At 43.2% G+C, this 17,036-nt stretch overlaps 2 protein-coding genes across 7 annotated transcripts in view; one reads left to right on the top strand and one right to left on the bottom strand.

The window, feature by feature from the left end:
• Nucleotides 1-1,099: 1,099 nt before the first annotated feature.
• Nucleotides 1,100-17,036, bottom strand: part of LOC146520239 (voltage-dependent T-type calcium channel subunit alpha-1I-like) — a 201,985-nt gene continuing 186,048 nt past the window's right edge. For 2 of the 5 annotated variants that reach the window (XM_085158407.1, XM_085158404.1), the window contains exons 34-37: nt 14,565-14,702; nt 12,173-12,356; nt 11,556-11,689; nt 1,100-11,308 (exon numbers count right to left, since the gene is read on the bottom strand). In XM_085158407.1, coding sequence (XP_085014533.1) covers nt 10,583-11,308; nt 11,556-11,689; nt 12,173-12,356; nt 14,565-14,702 — 1,182 coding nt within the window. In that variant the 3' untranslated portion in view covers nt 1,100-10,582. The remainder of the gene's footprint in view (nt 11,309-11,555; nt 11,690-12,172; nt 12,357-14,564; nt 14,703-17,036) is intronic. The other 3 variants (XM_085158408.1, XM_085158405.1, XM_085158406.1) reach the window with 2 other exon arrangements.
• LOC146520240 (transcription factor 7-like 1) lies at nt 1,182-2,562 on the top strand. 2 transcript variants are annotated; one of them, XM_085158410.1, is made up of 6 exons: nt 1,182-1,291; nt 1,491-1,567; nt 1,776-1,917; nt 2,047-2,154; nt 2,280-2,313; nt 2,423-2,562. In XM_085158410.1, the coding sequence occupies exons 1-6, from the start codon at nt 1,223-1,225 to the stop codon at nt 2,560-2,562; spliced, it is 570 nt and encodes a 189-aa protein (XP_085014536.1). In that variant the 5' UTR covers nt 1,182-1,222. The 2 variants fall into 2 exon arrangements, with proteins under 2 accessions (XP_085014536.1, XP_085014537.1); XM_085158411.1 differs by having other exon boundaries at nt 1,779-1,917.

Here is a 17,036-nt window from a genome sequence, read left to right on the forward strand (position 1 = left end):
ATAAATCAAGCATATTTGCAAAAGTGCTCCGACGTTTTCGGAGACGTCTGACACCCACCATCTCGAAGCTAACGGGAGGTCGAGACCTACTATAGCCGGGGGAACACTGCTCTGGTTATATCTTTGACTTTAGTTAAAAAGAAAAAGGCTGCTTTTTTGTTTCCTTTTTGGAAGATTTTGATGTAGTGAGTTAATAATCTGTTAAATTATATGACCCCATCTTTATATCTTCTTTTTCATATGTATGAAAGTTGCTAATATGTAAGGAATGTCTATTCTCTGAATGTGTAATATATGGTGCATTTTGTTTGTATGTTGATTTTGCTAATTAAAAAAAAAAAAAGTATAGGGCCCTAGTATTTGGCTTTGGAGCGTGATGTCACGGGAGGGGCGTGGTCAGGATTTTTGGTTGAGGTTGATGTTTCTGGGCCAAACAAAGCGCTAGCAAAAGAGGAGCGAAAGCACACGGATAACACCAGTTAGTACTTGCTGCGTGGTCGGTTGTAACGTTCGATCGCATGACCGGCAAGAGAATAAGCTTGAAAATGGTTTATCTTTTCATTCTTTCCCCACCTGGAAGCAACATGAGGCAGCTCACGTAGCGGATGTTACCAGAAGAAGGCCTCTAGCCTGGATAGCAGCTGTGAGACGAGCTGATATCCAGTTCTCTTCCATCTCCAAATATCTGTTGGTGCTCCAGACATTTTCAAGTTCTAAATATGTTCATATCACTCTTTATAGCCTATTAGTTTTATTTGCGATGCGCTCTAAGGTCATAGCAAATTAGAACAAACATCCTACTTCTGTAAAATCATTTGCAGAACTACGTTCTAGTTATAGAGTTGCTAATTATTTGGCATTATTGCAGGCAAACCAACCTATGAAATGGATGAAACACATCGTGACTGGGTTCCAGAGGTGACCCTTCTGGATAAGATGGTGAAGGTTTGCTGTGTTTTGGTGAACAGTGTGGTAGTAAAACCAGGGAAAAAGGAAACTTGCTCCTGTTAAATACTCTTAAAAGTGTTGTGCTGTGTGTGTATATAGCAGTAGAGGGAAAACTCCGACCCTCCTCCTCCTTGTTTTTCTCCTCCATCTCCTTCTCCCTCTCCTTCTCCTCCTTCCTTTTCTCCTCCAGCAGACATTCATAGTGGAGGGAGGGTCTGTCAGCTACACCCCCCTGGGATCCGCTCCTCCTCTGCCCGAGCACCAACTTTCATATATGGCTGCTCCAATCACCATGCAGCCATCTCATATGTACGGCCAGTCAGGCACAGCTAGACAAGGACAGGTGAGACACTCAGACAGTTGTCGTTAGATATTTATTGATAAAGGTGCTTGAACCTGTTGGATGCTTCAGGCTAATGAAAGAAAAACGGTTTTGTTTACATGTTTCTGTTTATCATTATTAGTCTTTGAAATGCTGGACTAAGTGTCAGTATTATGGATTTTTGTCCTTCTCCCTTTCTCCACACAATCTACTGTATCAGTTGCCTGTAAACAACATCCCATCGGCAACAACAGCAACTGTTCTTCCAGCTCCTCCACCCCACAGCTGCGCTCCAAAGTAAGTTTCTCTGCTGCGTTTCCTCACTGATCTGCAGGTATCTGTCATTTATCTGCAGATGTGTGTGTGAATTATTGTAATCAGCCTCCTTTAATGGTGTCGCTTTGCATTCAGTTTCACAGCATTACTCATGTTTTTAAAGTACTTTCTTCACAGTTGTACACGGTGGTAACACATGCTCTCACTCTGGGTTTTATTCCTGTTGAAGCAGAAAGCATCAAACCAAACAGGGTACAGACCAGGCTTACATTAAGAAGCCCCCAAATGCCTTCATGCTGTTCCTTAAAGAGGAGAGGCCAAAGGTCAAAGCAGAATTAAATATCAGTGAGAGTGCAGCTGTGGGAGAGAGAGTAAGTGTGTAACTCTGAATACATTTATACACAACTACAGGACCAGCTGTCCTGTAGTTGTATGTAGCAGCAGTGTGGCTGTGTATTTATACGAGCTGACTGTGTGTTCTGGTGATCTTCTATCCACAGTGGAAGTCGCTCTCAAAGAAGGAGCAGAAAAAATATTTTGACGAGGCGGAAACACAAAGATGTCATCACGCCACAGAACATCCGAATTGGTCAACCAAAGAGAACTATGTATGTCCAAAGTGCCAACATACAGTTCATGCATGTGCCTTTCACTGCACTGAATGATGAAACAGTCACTGCAGAGAGTTTGTATTAGCTCAGGAAAATTCTGATGTGTTTGTTTTTTTTAAAAGAGGAAGAGAGTCAGAGATTGCAACTGCACCAAAGGTGAGAGAATATTTCGGGGAATTGTTTTCATGTCAAATGTGATGAAAAAAGTCAAAAATCTATTAAAAAAAGAGAACCACTGTGTTTTTGTTTTCTTCTGAACTTGAAGAGGACGCTCAGCAGGCCAAAATGCCTTGTATGAGGCCAAGTCAAGCAGAGCCATCTTCTAATTCAGCAATGAAGGAACCACATCAGCTGGATAGTCTGGGTGGGCCAGCCACAGACTGCCACAGACCAGCCAGGTGTTAACACCCTAATCAATAAGAACACAGTACTGGTGCAAATGCCAAACACACTGAACCCGGTCAGTGTGCCTGTGTGCAATGTGCCACAACTTTATTAGTCCCTCCTGCCTCTCATCTGGAGTCCCCTCCATTCACACTACTGATCTCCTCTACTGCACCAAATTCCTCAAATAGAATCACCCCGAACCCGTCTCCTTGGTGGGAAAATTCCCTAGACTGGTCCTCAAGAAAATCAAACCAACCCTCATGGATTCATTTGCATCATAGGCCTCCTCTGTGCATTATGCCAATTATCAGATATGCAATGCAGTGAAATTACTCTGTATGCAGAGCATATGCACACAAGGAAGAGCATCAGATATTCTGGATCAGCTGTAAGCGAATGGTTTTCAGTTTTTCTTATTTTGCAGGTGAAATAAAGGTCAGCAACATTTGTTTACCTTCCTGAAGTTCTGTATCACTTAGTTTTTTTTCCTGGTGCATATAATCCTAAGACTAAAGACTAAGTAAAGCGCTATACAAATACAGGCCATTTACCATGTGATAGTTGGGGTTTTAAATCTGGCTGTTGCAAACAGAGCTACAATATGAGAGAACTGTCAGCGCTTGCGTCGAATAAGTCTTTCAAAGCCGTCACTGAGCATTGTTACAGTATTATTTTTCACTATTATCTTACAAAACAGCAGTCCAGGTGTTGAGGAAACCAGTCAATCATCCATCACAATGAAAGCAAAGCAAGGCTAAAACTAGCAATGTCAGCGCTGCTCCCAATCTCCTAGTTTCAGCTGTCACAGCTTCTTTCTCGGCTAATGGCTTTAAGTTGCAGAGAAAAAGTGAAAGAAGCAGGGAAAAAGAGAGTGAGCGGGGGGGGAAATGGTGTCTGTGAAGGGATAAGATTCAGGCATTAGCAGTGACAAGTCAGCTACCTTGCAGGCTCCTGTTGGGTGGAACCATAGACTGCATTCAAACATAGCTGTTGGGATGTCACCCATTGGTTTGTGAAGCCCAATTTGAAGGCTCAGTCATTGGATTTTGGAAACTATAAAAGTTTTTTGGGGGAGCCAGAAAGGACCTTGCTAATATAAGGTTTGAAAAACTGTGCTAATTAGTGCTAAATAAAAATAAACCACAGGCTTTTCTTACACTTAAATGCACAGAAAACCATATCAGGTAAAATCAAAATCCATATTACATTTTCCAAATTCTCCAAAAGACACCACAAGCATGGCTGACGAGCCTTTTTTAGTGGTTCAAATTAGCAGACGTAAAGCCTCATAGACAGCTCCTAGAGATTTCTCGAACGATGTCATGGGCACATTAAGAGTTGTCTGCCACATTGGATGTGATGCAACCACAAGGAACAAACTGGCCATATTTAGCGAGCTAACTGGTCAGTCATCTCTGGAAGGTGCTGGTTGATTTGGACGCTAGCAGTTTGTCGTGGTCACCTGTCGTTTCTGCATAAGGCAGCCGACTTCTCTGCAAAAACTTTCCAACTACTTGCTGAGCTGTAGTGAAACTTGAAAAAATGGTGAAGCCAGCGTAGACCTTCAAAGTAAAAGCTGTGCTGTGTCCCTCACGTTTCAAAAAGAACAAATTTTACTTCAAAGGTGAGTCGTCTCTGTTTCCAGTTTCTCTAGTGCTTGGAGTGTAGTTTCCAGGTGTCTGTAGACAAGTCAGTGTGTTCCATGTAATCATCGAATAGCAGCAGTAATCTGTAAGTAAAGCAACTGATGGACAGTTTTAAAAAGTGGTTGGGGAATACACATTGTCAACTAGCAACCAATGGTTGCCAAGATGAGTCTGGCCAGTCTGTAGGCCTGGGACTTTAATAATCAACCTCCAGCAACCAGTTGCCAACAAGTTGGAGAATCCATATTTCTGCCTCCCAGCCAGTGGTTGCCAGATGGTTGCAGACTCTCTAGGCCTCAAGGGCCGGTGTCCTGCAGGTTTTAGATGTCACCCTGGGTCAACACACCTGAATAAAATGATTAGTTCATTACCAGGCCTCTGGAGAACTTCAAGAAATGTTGAGGAGGTAATTTATCCATTTGAATCCCCTATGATGGATCAAGAATACATCTGAAACCTGCAGGACACCGGCCCTCGAGGCATGGAGTTCAACACCTGTGCTCTAGGCCCATGTGACATCAACCTTACTAACTTCAAAATTGCAGACAAGTTGACAGCCTGGTTAGCGGTCACATATCTGCAAAACCTCAACGGGCTACAATGCTTTTAGTCTCAGTGAAACTCCAAACTTAAAAAATGTTTAAAAAGGGGTTAATTAGCTATAGACATCAAACTATTTTTGTAAACACATTAAATTCAGCTGTAAATGTGGGCATTTACAACCCCTTTAAGCAAGCCTTCAGTTACTAGGGGTGTGGAGAAAATGCAAAGGCCTGACACACACAAGCACTGATGCAAATTATGTAAAAGTTCATAAAGGCCAGAGAGCTGCCTATTTGAATTAGAGCAGATAGGGAAAAGCGTTGCTACTGTGCCTGTTTAATTCATCCTCTGAAGTCACAGAGAGACGAGCTGGGAAAGAGAAGACAGAGAAAAGAGTGGGCACAAACAACAAAGAGACACTCAAATGAGACAAAACCTAAGAACCAGTTTAGATTTCTGAAAGTTTAAATATTGTCTGGAGATTGATAGCTTTTTTCTTCTGATCTTACACATTCAGCTCATTTTACTGCCACTTTATTCATCGTTTTATTGTGCCACCTTCACAACCTGCCTTTATCTGACTTTCTCCCTCGAGCCTGTGATGCAATCAATGGGCTTGGACAACTCCCATGGGCAGTTAGCCTTGACAGCTGACAGGGGCTGGTTTCAATGCCTGCCCCTGATGTGTGTGCGCACACGCCTGCATGTGCGTGTGTCAGGAAAGACTCAGGTGTGGACTGAGAGTAAAGGATTCAGTGGCTGATGTGATTAGAGAGATGAAAAAAGAGAGAAGTAAGGGAAGTGGACTTCATTTTTACAGTAATAATCCCATACAGCTGCATCAGGAAATGGAATGGCATTCATTTATCATCATTTGCCGAACCTTCAAAGGGAAGAAAAATTTCTCTGCAACATTTTCTGTCTTTTTTTTTCAGGTAGAAATGCCCACACTGCTCTCTAACCCATCAGTTTGACTTCTCTCACGGCAGCAGCTTGTGGTCTATGTTAGTCCCCTAAAAACAGGCAGTTAGGTCATCTCCTTGCACATCAAAAACATTCTGCTGGCTTACATGAGTCATTAAGTGACAGAGCATTAAAAACACATCCTAATTGACTTGCTTTTTTTTTTTTTTTTTGGAATGAAAGGCTTCACACTTCCCTCCTGGGGTAAAAGCAAAAAAAATCTGCAGTTTGAAAACAAGTTGGATGTTGTCAGAAGTCTGTTGTTCCTCCCTTTCTTCCTCCCTCCTGCCCAGAGAAAAACTCAGTAATGAGACACATCTTTGTGGATCTTGTTTATCAGTTTGACAAAACTTGGGGGTAAAGATTCCTTTGACGGCATGCCGTTTCTCTCAATTTTTTCGACTACCTTCTGACCTAACGTCTTTGGCAGACAAATTTGAGAAAGATGAGAAAAGATTTTTTCCCCTCTTTTTTTTTTTTTTTGAAAAGAACCCCTCACAGCCCACTTTAATGCATTTCATCCAAGACACTGAAAACAGCTCGACTGAGGTGTTTGGAGCATTTTTTTTCTCATCAGACATACTGTAAATAAAACAAGAGCGAGCTTTGACAGTCTGAAAATCTCCCTTGTCCACAGTGTTCTCATGCTGCACAGAAGCACAGTGAAGTAAAGCAGCAGGTTTCTAAGCGTGGTAAACATTTTGTCTTTCATTTTTTTTTTTTTTTTAACCAAACGAGGCCTGATGTGTCAGGGGACTTGTGCGCTGCCATGGGAAATAATCAATCAAATAAGCACACCAGTCCCCCAAAGGCATGGATATTGACCTTTGGAGTTAATGTTGCAAGAGGCTACTTGCACTCATCTGGCATTGGAAGGAAGCCACACAAAAATTCCAGATGACAGGACCTGGAGATAACCGAAGCAATGACACTACCACTTGCATCCACACATAGTCTTGGAGACTCGTGCACTTTTGCCACTCGCCACACAAACACACACACACCTCCACTCTCCTGCGGTGACATTTGAAGGACAGGGGCCTGGAGGGAGAGTAGGTTTTGAGAGGTTAGATGAGGTGGAGGGGCTGGCTGGTTGAGGGTGTGAGGTAAACAACACCTCTGAGTTCAGCGTGCATGCTTAATGTGCTCTCTCGCGCTGACGGCTCCGCTGGGCAAGACTGCCGATGACAAGCTGTCTGGAGAAGTCTCCTACTCCTGCACCATCTCACTACCTCGGTCTCTCGCACTGTCTGTTAGCTTTACTCTGTCCAGCTGTCCATGTCGGGTGCGGACAGCTTTTGGTGCAGTCTCGTTGGCTTTGTCTTCCCTGCCTGACACAATCCAACCTCTTTCCTCCTGGCTCTCATACCACAAGCTTAATAATTTAAATGTGGAAAAAAACAAAACAAAACACAGGCATAAAAATGAAGACTGGATGTGTGTGATTTTTTACATAAAATGTAATATTTTATCATTTTATAGTTTGTGTTGGAGGAGAGACATTTTTTTTGTGTGACTGATTCTCCAGTGGTCTCATAGCAGCAGTCAGAAACATCCGGGGCATTCCCTTCACCTTTGTACAGTTTTATGAAATGCATACTAACGATATATTCATGATCACTGGCAGCAATGCACACATGCAGATCAAAATACAAAGATATGTACAAACGTGAAGCGTACACTCTTAAGGTGTGTTCAGACTGAAGGTGAAGCAAATTTTGAAGAGACGGACATGACTGCATACAATACAGAGTGTACAGGGGGACGCAGGCTTGATCAAGGCAGCTTGGACTGGAGCAAAAAACACGTTAGGAAAGATGTGTGCTTTTGCTGAACCTTTGTACTCATAAATATAAAAGGAGACAAGGGGGGTCTTGAACATCAGTCTAAGTGAGAGCTGTAGCACACACAGTGCATGAAGGCACACTCTGCTGACGCACAAATTTGGTGCACTGTTCTGCTTGTTGTATCTGACGTCCGACGCCTGTAGTGTGTGAGCGCACAGTGCACAAAACACTCAAGCCGTCAAACTTGTGCGAATAAAGCAAGGCGAGAATTTGCTTCGCTTTCTGTCTGAGCACAGCTTTACAGCTATCTTTAAAATTTAAACTAGTGGTTTTTACCCCCCGACCTGAGTTCGTTAACCTCATTTACTCATGTTATCCAATTGGAGCCCATCTCTCTAGCGACTGGTTTTGGAGAGGGCAGAGGTGCTATCCGACCAGTTGGAAGTTTAGACGTGCAGAAGCAAAAACAGACAAAAATGAGTACTGTTGTGATCCGAGGAGATAAAAATCACATTGACATCATTTACTCAGGGCATACACATAGAACATTTATTGCTGTGTAGTCAGGCTTTAACCTTTGATGCCATATTCACTGACACAAGGATTTGTCTCAGAAAGATAAGAGGATATATCTTTAATGCTAAAACAGCCCTTGGTTGCTTTGTGTTTTTTCCCTCTTCGACCTTTAACCCCGCCAGCTATCCTCACTGACAAACAGGACATTTCAGGAAAAAGGCAAACACTTTACCTGAAGTCACAAACGCACATGCACACACAGTCCCTCACACAGACACACGCGCACACGCAAATGCCTCACTCGTTAATACCCAACACCATATGCTAAAACATAGTCATCAAAGTGATTTTGCATGATAAAAAAGGTCAAACCCTCAGATTTTCTCACATCACCTCATTCCTCTTGAGAAATGGAAAAAAAAAAAAAAAGGTAATGATCGAAACGCCAGGGATAAAACAGTCTACCTCTTAGAAATCAGGCTTAAAGATGAACGTCTCCTTTTTGGATGGAGCAGTTAATCGAGTGGTGGAAGCTAAAAAGACGCCAAGTCTTGTTCCGCTCTTACAGTTTCAGCTTTTCGCATCAAACCACCGTGCGTGAAAAGGTTGCTACAACATACTGTATGTGTGAAAAGATGGGGGGAGGGGGGGCTGAGTGCATCACGGTGTCGTTTCAAGAATAAGCATACTGTATTGCAATCCCAGAATCATGCTTAAGGAACACTAATGTGCCCGTAATCGATATGTTATGGTGTAACGCTCAAATTAAAGCTTTCATAGAGATGGTGTACGCTGTTTGTGTGGTTTTTGTTGTTGTTGTTTTTTAGCATAGGAGACTAAAAGCAAACAAAGTCCCCTTTTGTGCAGGGAATGTCCATGAGCTAGAGAGTCCCCATGTGGTGAGTGAGTATGGCTGTTCCCACCTCTGGTTGTCCTCTGAGACTCCAACATCTAGAAAAATCAAATCGCGAGGAATCAGCGTTCCCAAAGAGAAATGTGCTGGAGGGAACAATCACTTCAGCGCACAGAGTTTGTTTGAAATTTTTTGCTTCGTTGTTTTATACACTGTCCACACCTTAGAAAAATGTTAGAAAACTTGGAAGCCACTGGCAGACCAAAAAAAGTCCTAGACAACAAAGTCAAAGACACTGCATGGGTTAAATTAAATCTGGACAAATTAACGGCAACACTTGCACGTGCCTATTCTCATTTCTACAAAAATAGTGGAATAGAAATCACATGGTTATCACCCAACATTGACATCTCAATACACTTCTGTATATAGTTAAAAATCTTGGTTAAATGCAATCCCATCATGCAGTCAAGGACCCTTGCAACACTTTTGTGTGTGGGTGGTTTCTTTTTTTTTTTTTGTCCATTCGCTTTAAATCCTTAAACATAGTGAGAGAAAGTGGGGTCAAAAAAGGTGTGTGCTTGAAGTCTCACTTGAGCGAGGGAGCTGCAAACCACATTTTCCAGTGCAGGCATAGCTGGCCCGCTCACACGACGCTGTTTCTCCTGGCCGCGTCTGTGAAGCTCCATTCAACCTAGCTCTCCGTTTTATACTATATTTCTTCATGTTCACGAGTGAGAGATGCTGGCAAGAGAAAGGAAAATAACCAATTTCACGAATCACTCCATACACAGTTATACCTCCACAGTCTGTTAATTTATTTCCATTTCCCGGTGCCACTGAAGACCAAGCTGAAAGACGTGCGAAACTTTTCCTCAGTTGATACCTCTCCCCCTGGTTTCAAAAACACAGAGGTGCGGTGCAGCGGTGAGAATGATTTAATTCATTGCCTTAGATACCTGAGGCGGTGCTCTCTCACACACACAAACGTGAGCACACATTCCTGAACTTTCCTCCACCCTTCACATTTTACTCTGATCTCAGCAGAAGCTCCTGTGCCAGAGTGAGTAAGACCTGTTGTTTCCGTCTGCCAGAACAGATGGACATTAGATCCGCTTTCTGCTTTTCCAGCCAAACAAATGACCTGCCTTCTCCTTGCCCCAGTCTTCCTCCTTCATATATTCCTCCATCACAAAGCCTCCGCCTGCGTATTTGCCACACTGCCTTGGAGACATAAGCGAATCAAAACACCCTCTGTTGGCATGGATTGCTATTTCTTGTTTGGTTACTTCTGTTTTTGCATTTTTAACCTCAGTGGACCCGAGCCATCAGGAGAAAGGAAATTACAGTCGAGCAACATGAAGATTCTTTGTTGTATCTTTGAGTTCAAACCCTTTTGTATCTCCTTCTGGGTTTGCTGGGTGTGATCAGAAGCTTCCATGGCCTCCCATACTGGTACAGCCGCCAAGTTGGTAGAAGCTCTTGGACCTTGAAAAGGCCACTTCCACACCAACAGACCATAACCAAAACCACTCCCATAGATAGCACAAAATAGGACATGGGCTTGTCACGAATGTATAGAAATGGGTTAAGGGGGCAAGATGAGGGTTTGGTTTGGAATCGTGTGTCATCAGACCTTTCTCTCACCGATGAGGCAGAGAGAGCGAGAGGGATAGCAATGGGTTCAGATCCAAGGAATGGAGAGACAAACAAAAAGGAAACATTGGGTTTCATCTGTTTTTTCGACAAGGCCCTACTGTTGTTTGGCTTGAGCTCTTCCCCTTTAGTCCTTGATCTCCATCTCCTATTTCCCCTCTTCCTTCTCCTCTTCTTGTATCAACCCCAGTCCAGGGGTTGGCCAAGAAGCCTTGGGGGTCCATAAGCTCCAGACCCATAATCTCCCTACGACCCTCCCTGCTCCGGGAAGACAGCAGCATCCCCCCTTGGTCCAGGCTGCCTGTGCTGTTGCACTTCTTTACTGCTCCTCCTGGGTACACCAGGGAGCTGGGTGATAGCAGTGATGTCAGCGACAAGCTGCTAAGTGCCTCTGACAAGTGTTCACTGTTGCCTGCTTGGCTGGAGCCACAACCTCCAATAGACGATCCAATCCCTATGCCCAGGTCCTCATCTGAAGGGTCGATCGAGTCATCGCGGGTGTACCCAGGGCTGGTGCTGCCACGCCCGCTGCTCTGACTCCGCTGGTGACCCCTGGTGGCCAGAAGGGTTAAACCCGACGATGGGCTCGGTCTTGGTCTCAGGGTCTGGACTGGGGAAGAAATGGAGGTGGTGTCCTCAGGCAGAGGGAGAGGACACATAAGCGGCAATGGAGCTGATGACAGTGGAAAGTCTAAGTTCTGAGGTGGGGACACACTGAAGCTCAGTCCTTCTTCCAAGGTGGTCTGAAGGCTGCCTTCAGAGCTGCCTGTAGCGAGGGACGAATCACTGTGGGAAGGGTACTGAAGGAGATAAGAGACAGAGTGGAGAGAGATAATGAGCTCATCAATCCAACTCTCTTTTTCATTAAGACTTGTAACAGTACTGATTACAAGCCTGCCTTTATTATATTTACTTGATCAACATTTGTTAGTTAGCAATTACTGAAATATATTTCAACAGAACCTCGCAACTGTCTTTTTATGTTTCCACGTCAAACATCATCTAACTTACCGTAATCTATCTATTTGGTCCCTCGTCCCCTCTTACCTGTGTGCAGAGCTTCTTCCTATGGGCTCCAGGGGAGCGGAACGAAGCCCACGAGGCTCTGGAGGCTCGGGAGGCCAGCCTAAGGCCTCTTGACAAACGTAGGCTTCTACTGCGGGGAGGTACTGGGATGGCTGCTTAAGAGACCAGCAGAAGACATTATTGTCAGTTCTTCCAACCAGATTTTATTTTAGGGTCAAGGATGTATTAAAAAGACAGATTTTATATATAGAAGATGGTGACGTATTAATCTGTAGTCTGGGCCTGAATACACCCAATATGATGCCATCTGATGTAAAAACTAACTGTACATGTGCATATATAGAGCTAATCCTACTGCAGAGGTCAGTTTCTTCCTTAGACTCCCCACTCACCACCTCTTATAGGCGCATTTTGAGACTTACTATACGTGGACTTCTCTTGTTAATCTATATAATTACTTGAATTTAATTTATTGCTTTGTTCTTTGATTTGAAGTGTTGTTTAACCAAATTGTGCAGCATTTTGTTGAGGCTGTCACTTAAGATTACAGCATTTTGTTTACACAATATACACACACAGAGCAACAAGCAATTCACATTATTGTGCTTATGTGTTTGTTGCGCTGTGGATTTACTCACCTGGGCTGCACTGAGGTGAACAAACACGCGGTTCGTGTGTTTGCATTTCCATCTCCTGCAGTACGATCTCCATCTCAATGCCCGTGCTGAGGGCTCTGCATGGCTGGCTCTGCACCACAGTCTTAATCTGGTGACCTCCTCCTTCGACCTCCTCAGAGCTGGGAGAGTCACTGCTGCACTTTACCTACAAGACAGAAGATTAACAAATATCCAGAACAGTGAATGCATTTTCCTTCATATCTAAATTAGACATATGGGCTCATTTTGTGACGCAAACTGCTGCGACCTGTTTTGGAAAAGCTTGTATGATTAAGATGATTAGATGATCAATAAGTTAGCATAAAATTTGCTTTAAACTCTCATTTCATCTCCAAAGCAATAATTAATCCAGAATTCATGTGATGTATTTTAAATTGAGGGTTCCTGGTTGAGGCCAAAAAAAAAAGCCCCTAAGGTGCTGGGGAGATATTAAACATGGCCTCTGAGTCACATCATTTTCTTTGCCTTTTTATTGCAGTGCAATTCAAAGTGTGAACACGAGCTCTTAATTGTTAGGTTAATCCTATATTTCGTGACCTTAAATGTTTAGGTTTGAAAATCCCGAGCGTCCGCAAACAGGCCGCGATGGCTTGAAGTGAGTAGCAGGAGGCGGATGAAGGCAAGAGTTCAAAAATAAGCTGGTACACGTGTGAGAGTGGGCGTGCAGGAATGCTTTTTTGCTTTCATTAGTGTACTGTACCTCTGAGTCATTCAACCCGAGCCCCTTAACAGCCCCATTTCAGGTAAAAGCTCAAATAGCCTTATCAAGCATCTACCCCTGCACACACATCTCTTCAGATACCACCACCATAATTACTACTAGCCCTAACCCTAATGTTAAACAAGCTTTTAAGTAAAAATGGTGTGCTTTATATTGTAAGGGCTCGCTTTGGGTGCTCTGGCAGAGATGTGACTTCCCTCAGTGTGACTGTGTAAAACGGATTTATTTATTTATTTGACACTAGATTTCTTTTAATCAAACAGCGCTGGGCAAATTAAAACCCTAACCTTACGTCCTTTGTCACCTTCTCTCTTTCCCTCTTTCCCTCTTCCCCTTCTTTTCTCATCTCCTTCCCTCTCCTCTAATGAGCACTGGTTCACAGCCATGCTTGGTGACGGCAGGCTTATCTAGCTCTCCAGAACCAAGGAGCATTACCCCATTACAGAGGAGGATATCTAGGATGGACGGATGATAAGGGATGGAGATAGTGAGGCTAGAGGGAGGTACAGAGCAGGTGTGCAATTACCAGAGGGGGAGCACTGTCAAAGGAGAAGCATAAAAGATAAAGTCTAAAGCAAGCGGTGGGTGGGTTCAAGAAGGGCATTCATAGAGAGCCACCACGAATTGTGATTGAGGAGAGTTTGGTGGGAAGATTTATTCAAGAGAAGGACTGTAGAGGATAGAGACTGTCGAATCTCCAAAGACAAGATAGTTACCCTGATACATGGAAAGAAAGTGATAAAGGCATCTTTGGAACCTAAAGGTTTATATCTGCAAATCGCGAGAGAGCCTAAAGCGCAGCCATGAAAATTACTTTATGAGGGTCATTTGTTTTGTGCTTCCTGGAAGTAATAATAAAGAAATCTGCTGCGGGGTTGGAAGAAGGTGCTGGTAAACTGCTGTATTTACGTCAAATACAAAGCAGCTGGTGGAACCTATGGGCTCTTATCCAATGACCTCTCTCTGGGGACAATGAGCGTTGATTTTCTTCTGACGCTTGCGTATAACAAACACCAGGTCCGTGACGTCCTGCTCCATGTGTTGGTGATTGCTTACCTCCCAACTATCAGTGGAGATAAATATAAAAAACGACAATAAAAGCTAACTTGTAAATCGTCTTTTGTCAGCCTGCTTTGTCAGCCAAAGTCTGATTGGTCAATACTAGCCTGACACAGTTTTCCTGTACTAAATGTTGTATCTTGTTGAATTTGTGGTGCAGTCTGTAGAGTAACCATCTTCTCTTTCTATTCGTCTTACTCACATGAAACTGGCTTAAAATTCTGTCTAGAGATGACAACCAAGTGTGCAGCACAGCAAAATGATAATAGTACTAATATCCTCCTAGTGACATTTAAGCAGGCGCTTACTCTGCGCACCTTTGTAACTCAGACCTGTGTAAAGATGGCTCAATGTTGTAAATCAGAGCTAGTGTACAAAACCTTAGTGCCCCTAAAATGACAGGATTACTAGAGCTACCTATCATTAAAAAAAACCCTAAACGTTCATACACTGACTTTTAGATTGGCCTAGCTGAAAATGAGCCTTCTTATGGACACACTGTAAAGCTATAAAATCCAAATTTACAGTGAAAATCTTTATGCTGTCTTTCCTCTTCACTCTGCTTATACTCACCTCGCCCTCTTGCGCCAGCAGCTGGTAGGCAGTAAGCTCATCTAGGCTGAGGTCATCCGGCAGGGCAGGGGATGAGGACTTGTCCGAAAGTTGCTCTGACTTCAAGGAAGCCTGTTCAATCTCTGCCATCCTGATCTGCTGGAAAGAATATACTTCAGTTATCCATGCTTTTAAAGGCATAGGGAATAGGACTGTTTCAGACTTTCTACTTCATAAAACATGGTCTCATCAGTGCTCAGTAAAATTTTACGTGTTTAGCGCAAGGTTCATAGCAACCAGCCACGACTTCAGTGGCTTACATTTTGGTGGATATAGAAATGAAACTTTTAAAGGTTTAGTTTATTTTGATATCTATCTATATTATTTATATCTTGCATGATTTTTTGTTAAAAGGCCAACATGAGCTACACAGACGAGTTCGATAAAACCTCCACCAAGCTGGTTCACCAGATGCTGACAATTCAAAGTTGCCAAAATGCCGTGGCGCCTGTCTGTAAAGAGAGGCAGGATGAGAGATTTCAAGAGAGCAGTGACATTACTTCATCATCATCAAGTGAGCAATTGCTTTTTAGTGGCATCAATATATACGCAAATAAAGAGGCTGGATGGGAAGCTGGATGAGGCGGGTATCCATGCAACGTTTTCGTGTACGTGTCTGCGCCATCTTCATGTATATGCAAAAGAGAGTGAAGATGTTTATTTTTCCTATCAAGCGTGGTGATGTTAACAAAAAAGAAAACATTACCAAGCACACTGTTGTCACTCAGATGTGACAACAGTGTTACTTTCTCTTTTCTCTGCTCCAACACTGGCTCCAGCTAGGTTCATTTCATCAGAGCTGCGGGTAACATGGCTCATATAGCTGCTGAATTGCTTTTAAATTATCAGCCACACGTGAGTTTCGAGCCTCCCTGCTGGCACTTTTCTCTGCTCTTGTAGTACTTTTCTTTTTGTGCACCGGTTTCAGAGCACAGTGCAAACCGTGAGCTGGAGTGGAACCTCAGTGTTGTGGAGATGCAGTGCTCGGGCAGCGTTTCTTTAAGGACACAGAACAATAAATGGCCAGAGCATGGGGAATTAAAAGGGCCCAAGTGAAATCCAATGAAGTGAGAGTTTCATAGAGGAACGAAAGATTCATGGCTAATATGAGGCAGTAAATTACCATTGCCCATGCCCCTGAGGAGAGAGTGAGCAAGAAAGTGAGAGAAAGAGATAAAGAGATGGGATGAGGCAAAGGCGAGGAATCAAGACAGAAGCACAGCAACTCATTAATTTGAAAGAACACTTTCTGTTTTGCCTCCATATATTACTCCTCACTTATGTGAGAGCACCACATCTGTGACTTTTGTGCGCCTTTGAGGTGGGCTGCAAATAGCTGTGGAAAAAAGGTCCCTGTGAGTCAACTGGTTTATTTATCGACAGGTAAAAGAAACGGGAGCTTTTCTTTTCCTGTATTCTTGGCTGGGCCTCCAGAGATAACGAAAAAGCACAATAGGCACAGGAAGAGTTGCTACACCGCTGCTTCCAAGGTAACTGCAGAAATATCGAAGGCTTCCCTAACGAGATAGGGGACTCGGGCAAGGACCAGTTGGAAGTGTCCACTGCAGCCTTAGAGCAGTGAAGGAAGGCATTTTTCTATTCAGCACTGCCATGAGAGAAGATTGCTGACTGCAGAGGAAATAAGCACAATTAATATCTGCATGAGTCTTAACAGTCAGAATATCATATCATAAGTGCACCAGCAGGTGCTCTTGCTCTTTTATCTTGCTTAACTATGACAACAACTGATCATTTACCAGAGTCTATGAACTTTGTCATCACTACACAGTGATCACTTAACTTCACGCAAACTGCAGCCATTAATTCTCCTTTTGTCACCACTGTCACCTGTTTCAACAGACTATGCCCATGATGCTGAGATCAGAGCTCTATGGCAGCCATGGCATCAGGTGCCGAACTCCTCTTCTTCCTAAATTATACTCCCTATATATATAGTCTTATAACTAATGACTGAAGGACTGTCTCATACTGAAAAATGAGTTTGTGGTATTATACATGGTACTGCATAATGAATAAAAATATATGGGTATATAAGGTGCGATCAGAAGTTTTAGTGACTGCCCCTGATAAGCAAAACCTCAACATGGTCTCCGTGTGCACCTCTGGACAACTAACAGTGCTTCTGCTATTTTAAACTGCTCATTGGAAGTTCTGCTCTCTTGCATTTAATCCTCCTCAGTCCTCTTTAGTTCTGGGTAATTATGCAGGACGAATTAGCTTAGATTTCTTTTTTTTGGAGCAAGTAAGATTTTTGCATTTTAATAAACCGATCTGACCAACTGCATTTGGCAATAAATGCACTCATAGCTCAAAATGCACACCGGTACAGAATACACAATGATGTGGAAATAGTAAAAATAATACTGTTTCACCTCAGGCGCACACGCAGATGCCACTCTGGGTCAATATAAG

The sequence above is a fragment of the Neolamprologus multifasciatus genome, chromosome 4, assembly GCF_963576455.1.
Source record: "Neolamprologus multifasciatus chromosome 4, fNeoMul1.2, whole genome shotgun sequence".
Classification (NCBI taxonomy): Eukaryota; Metazoa; Chordata; class Actinopteri; order Cichliformes; family Cichlidae; genus Neolamprologus; species Neolamprologus multifasciatus.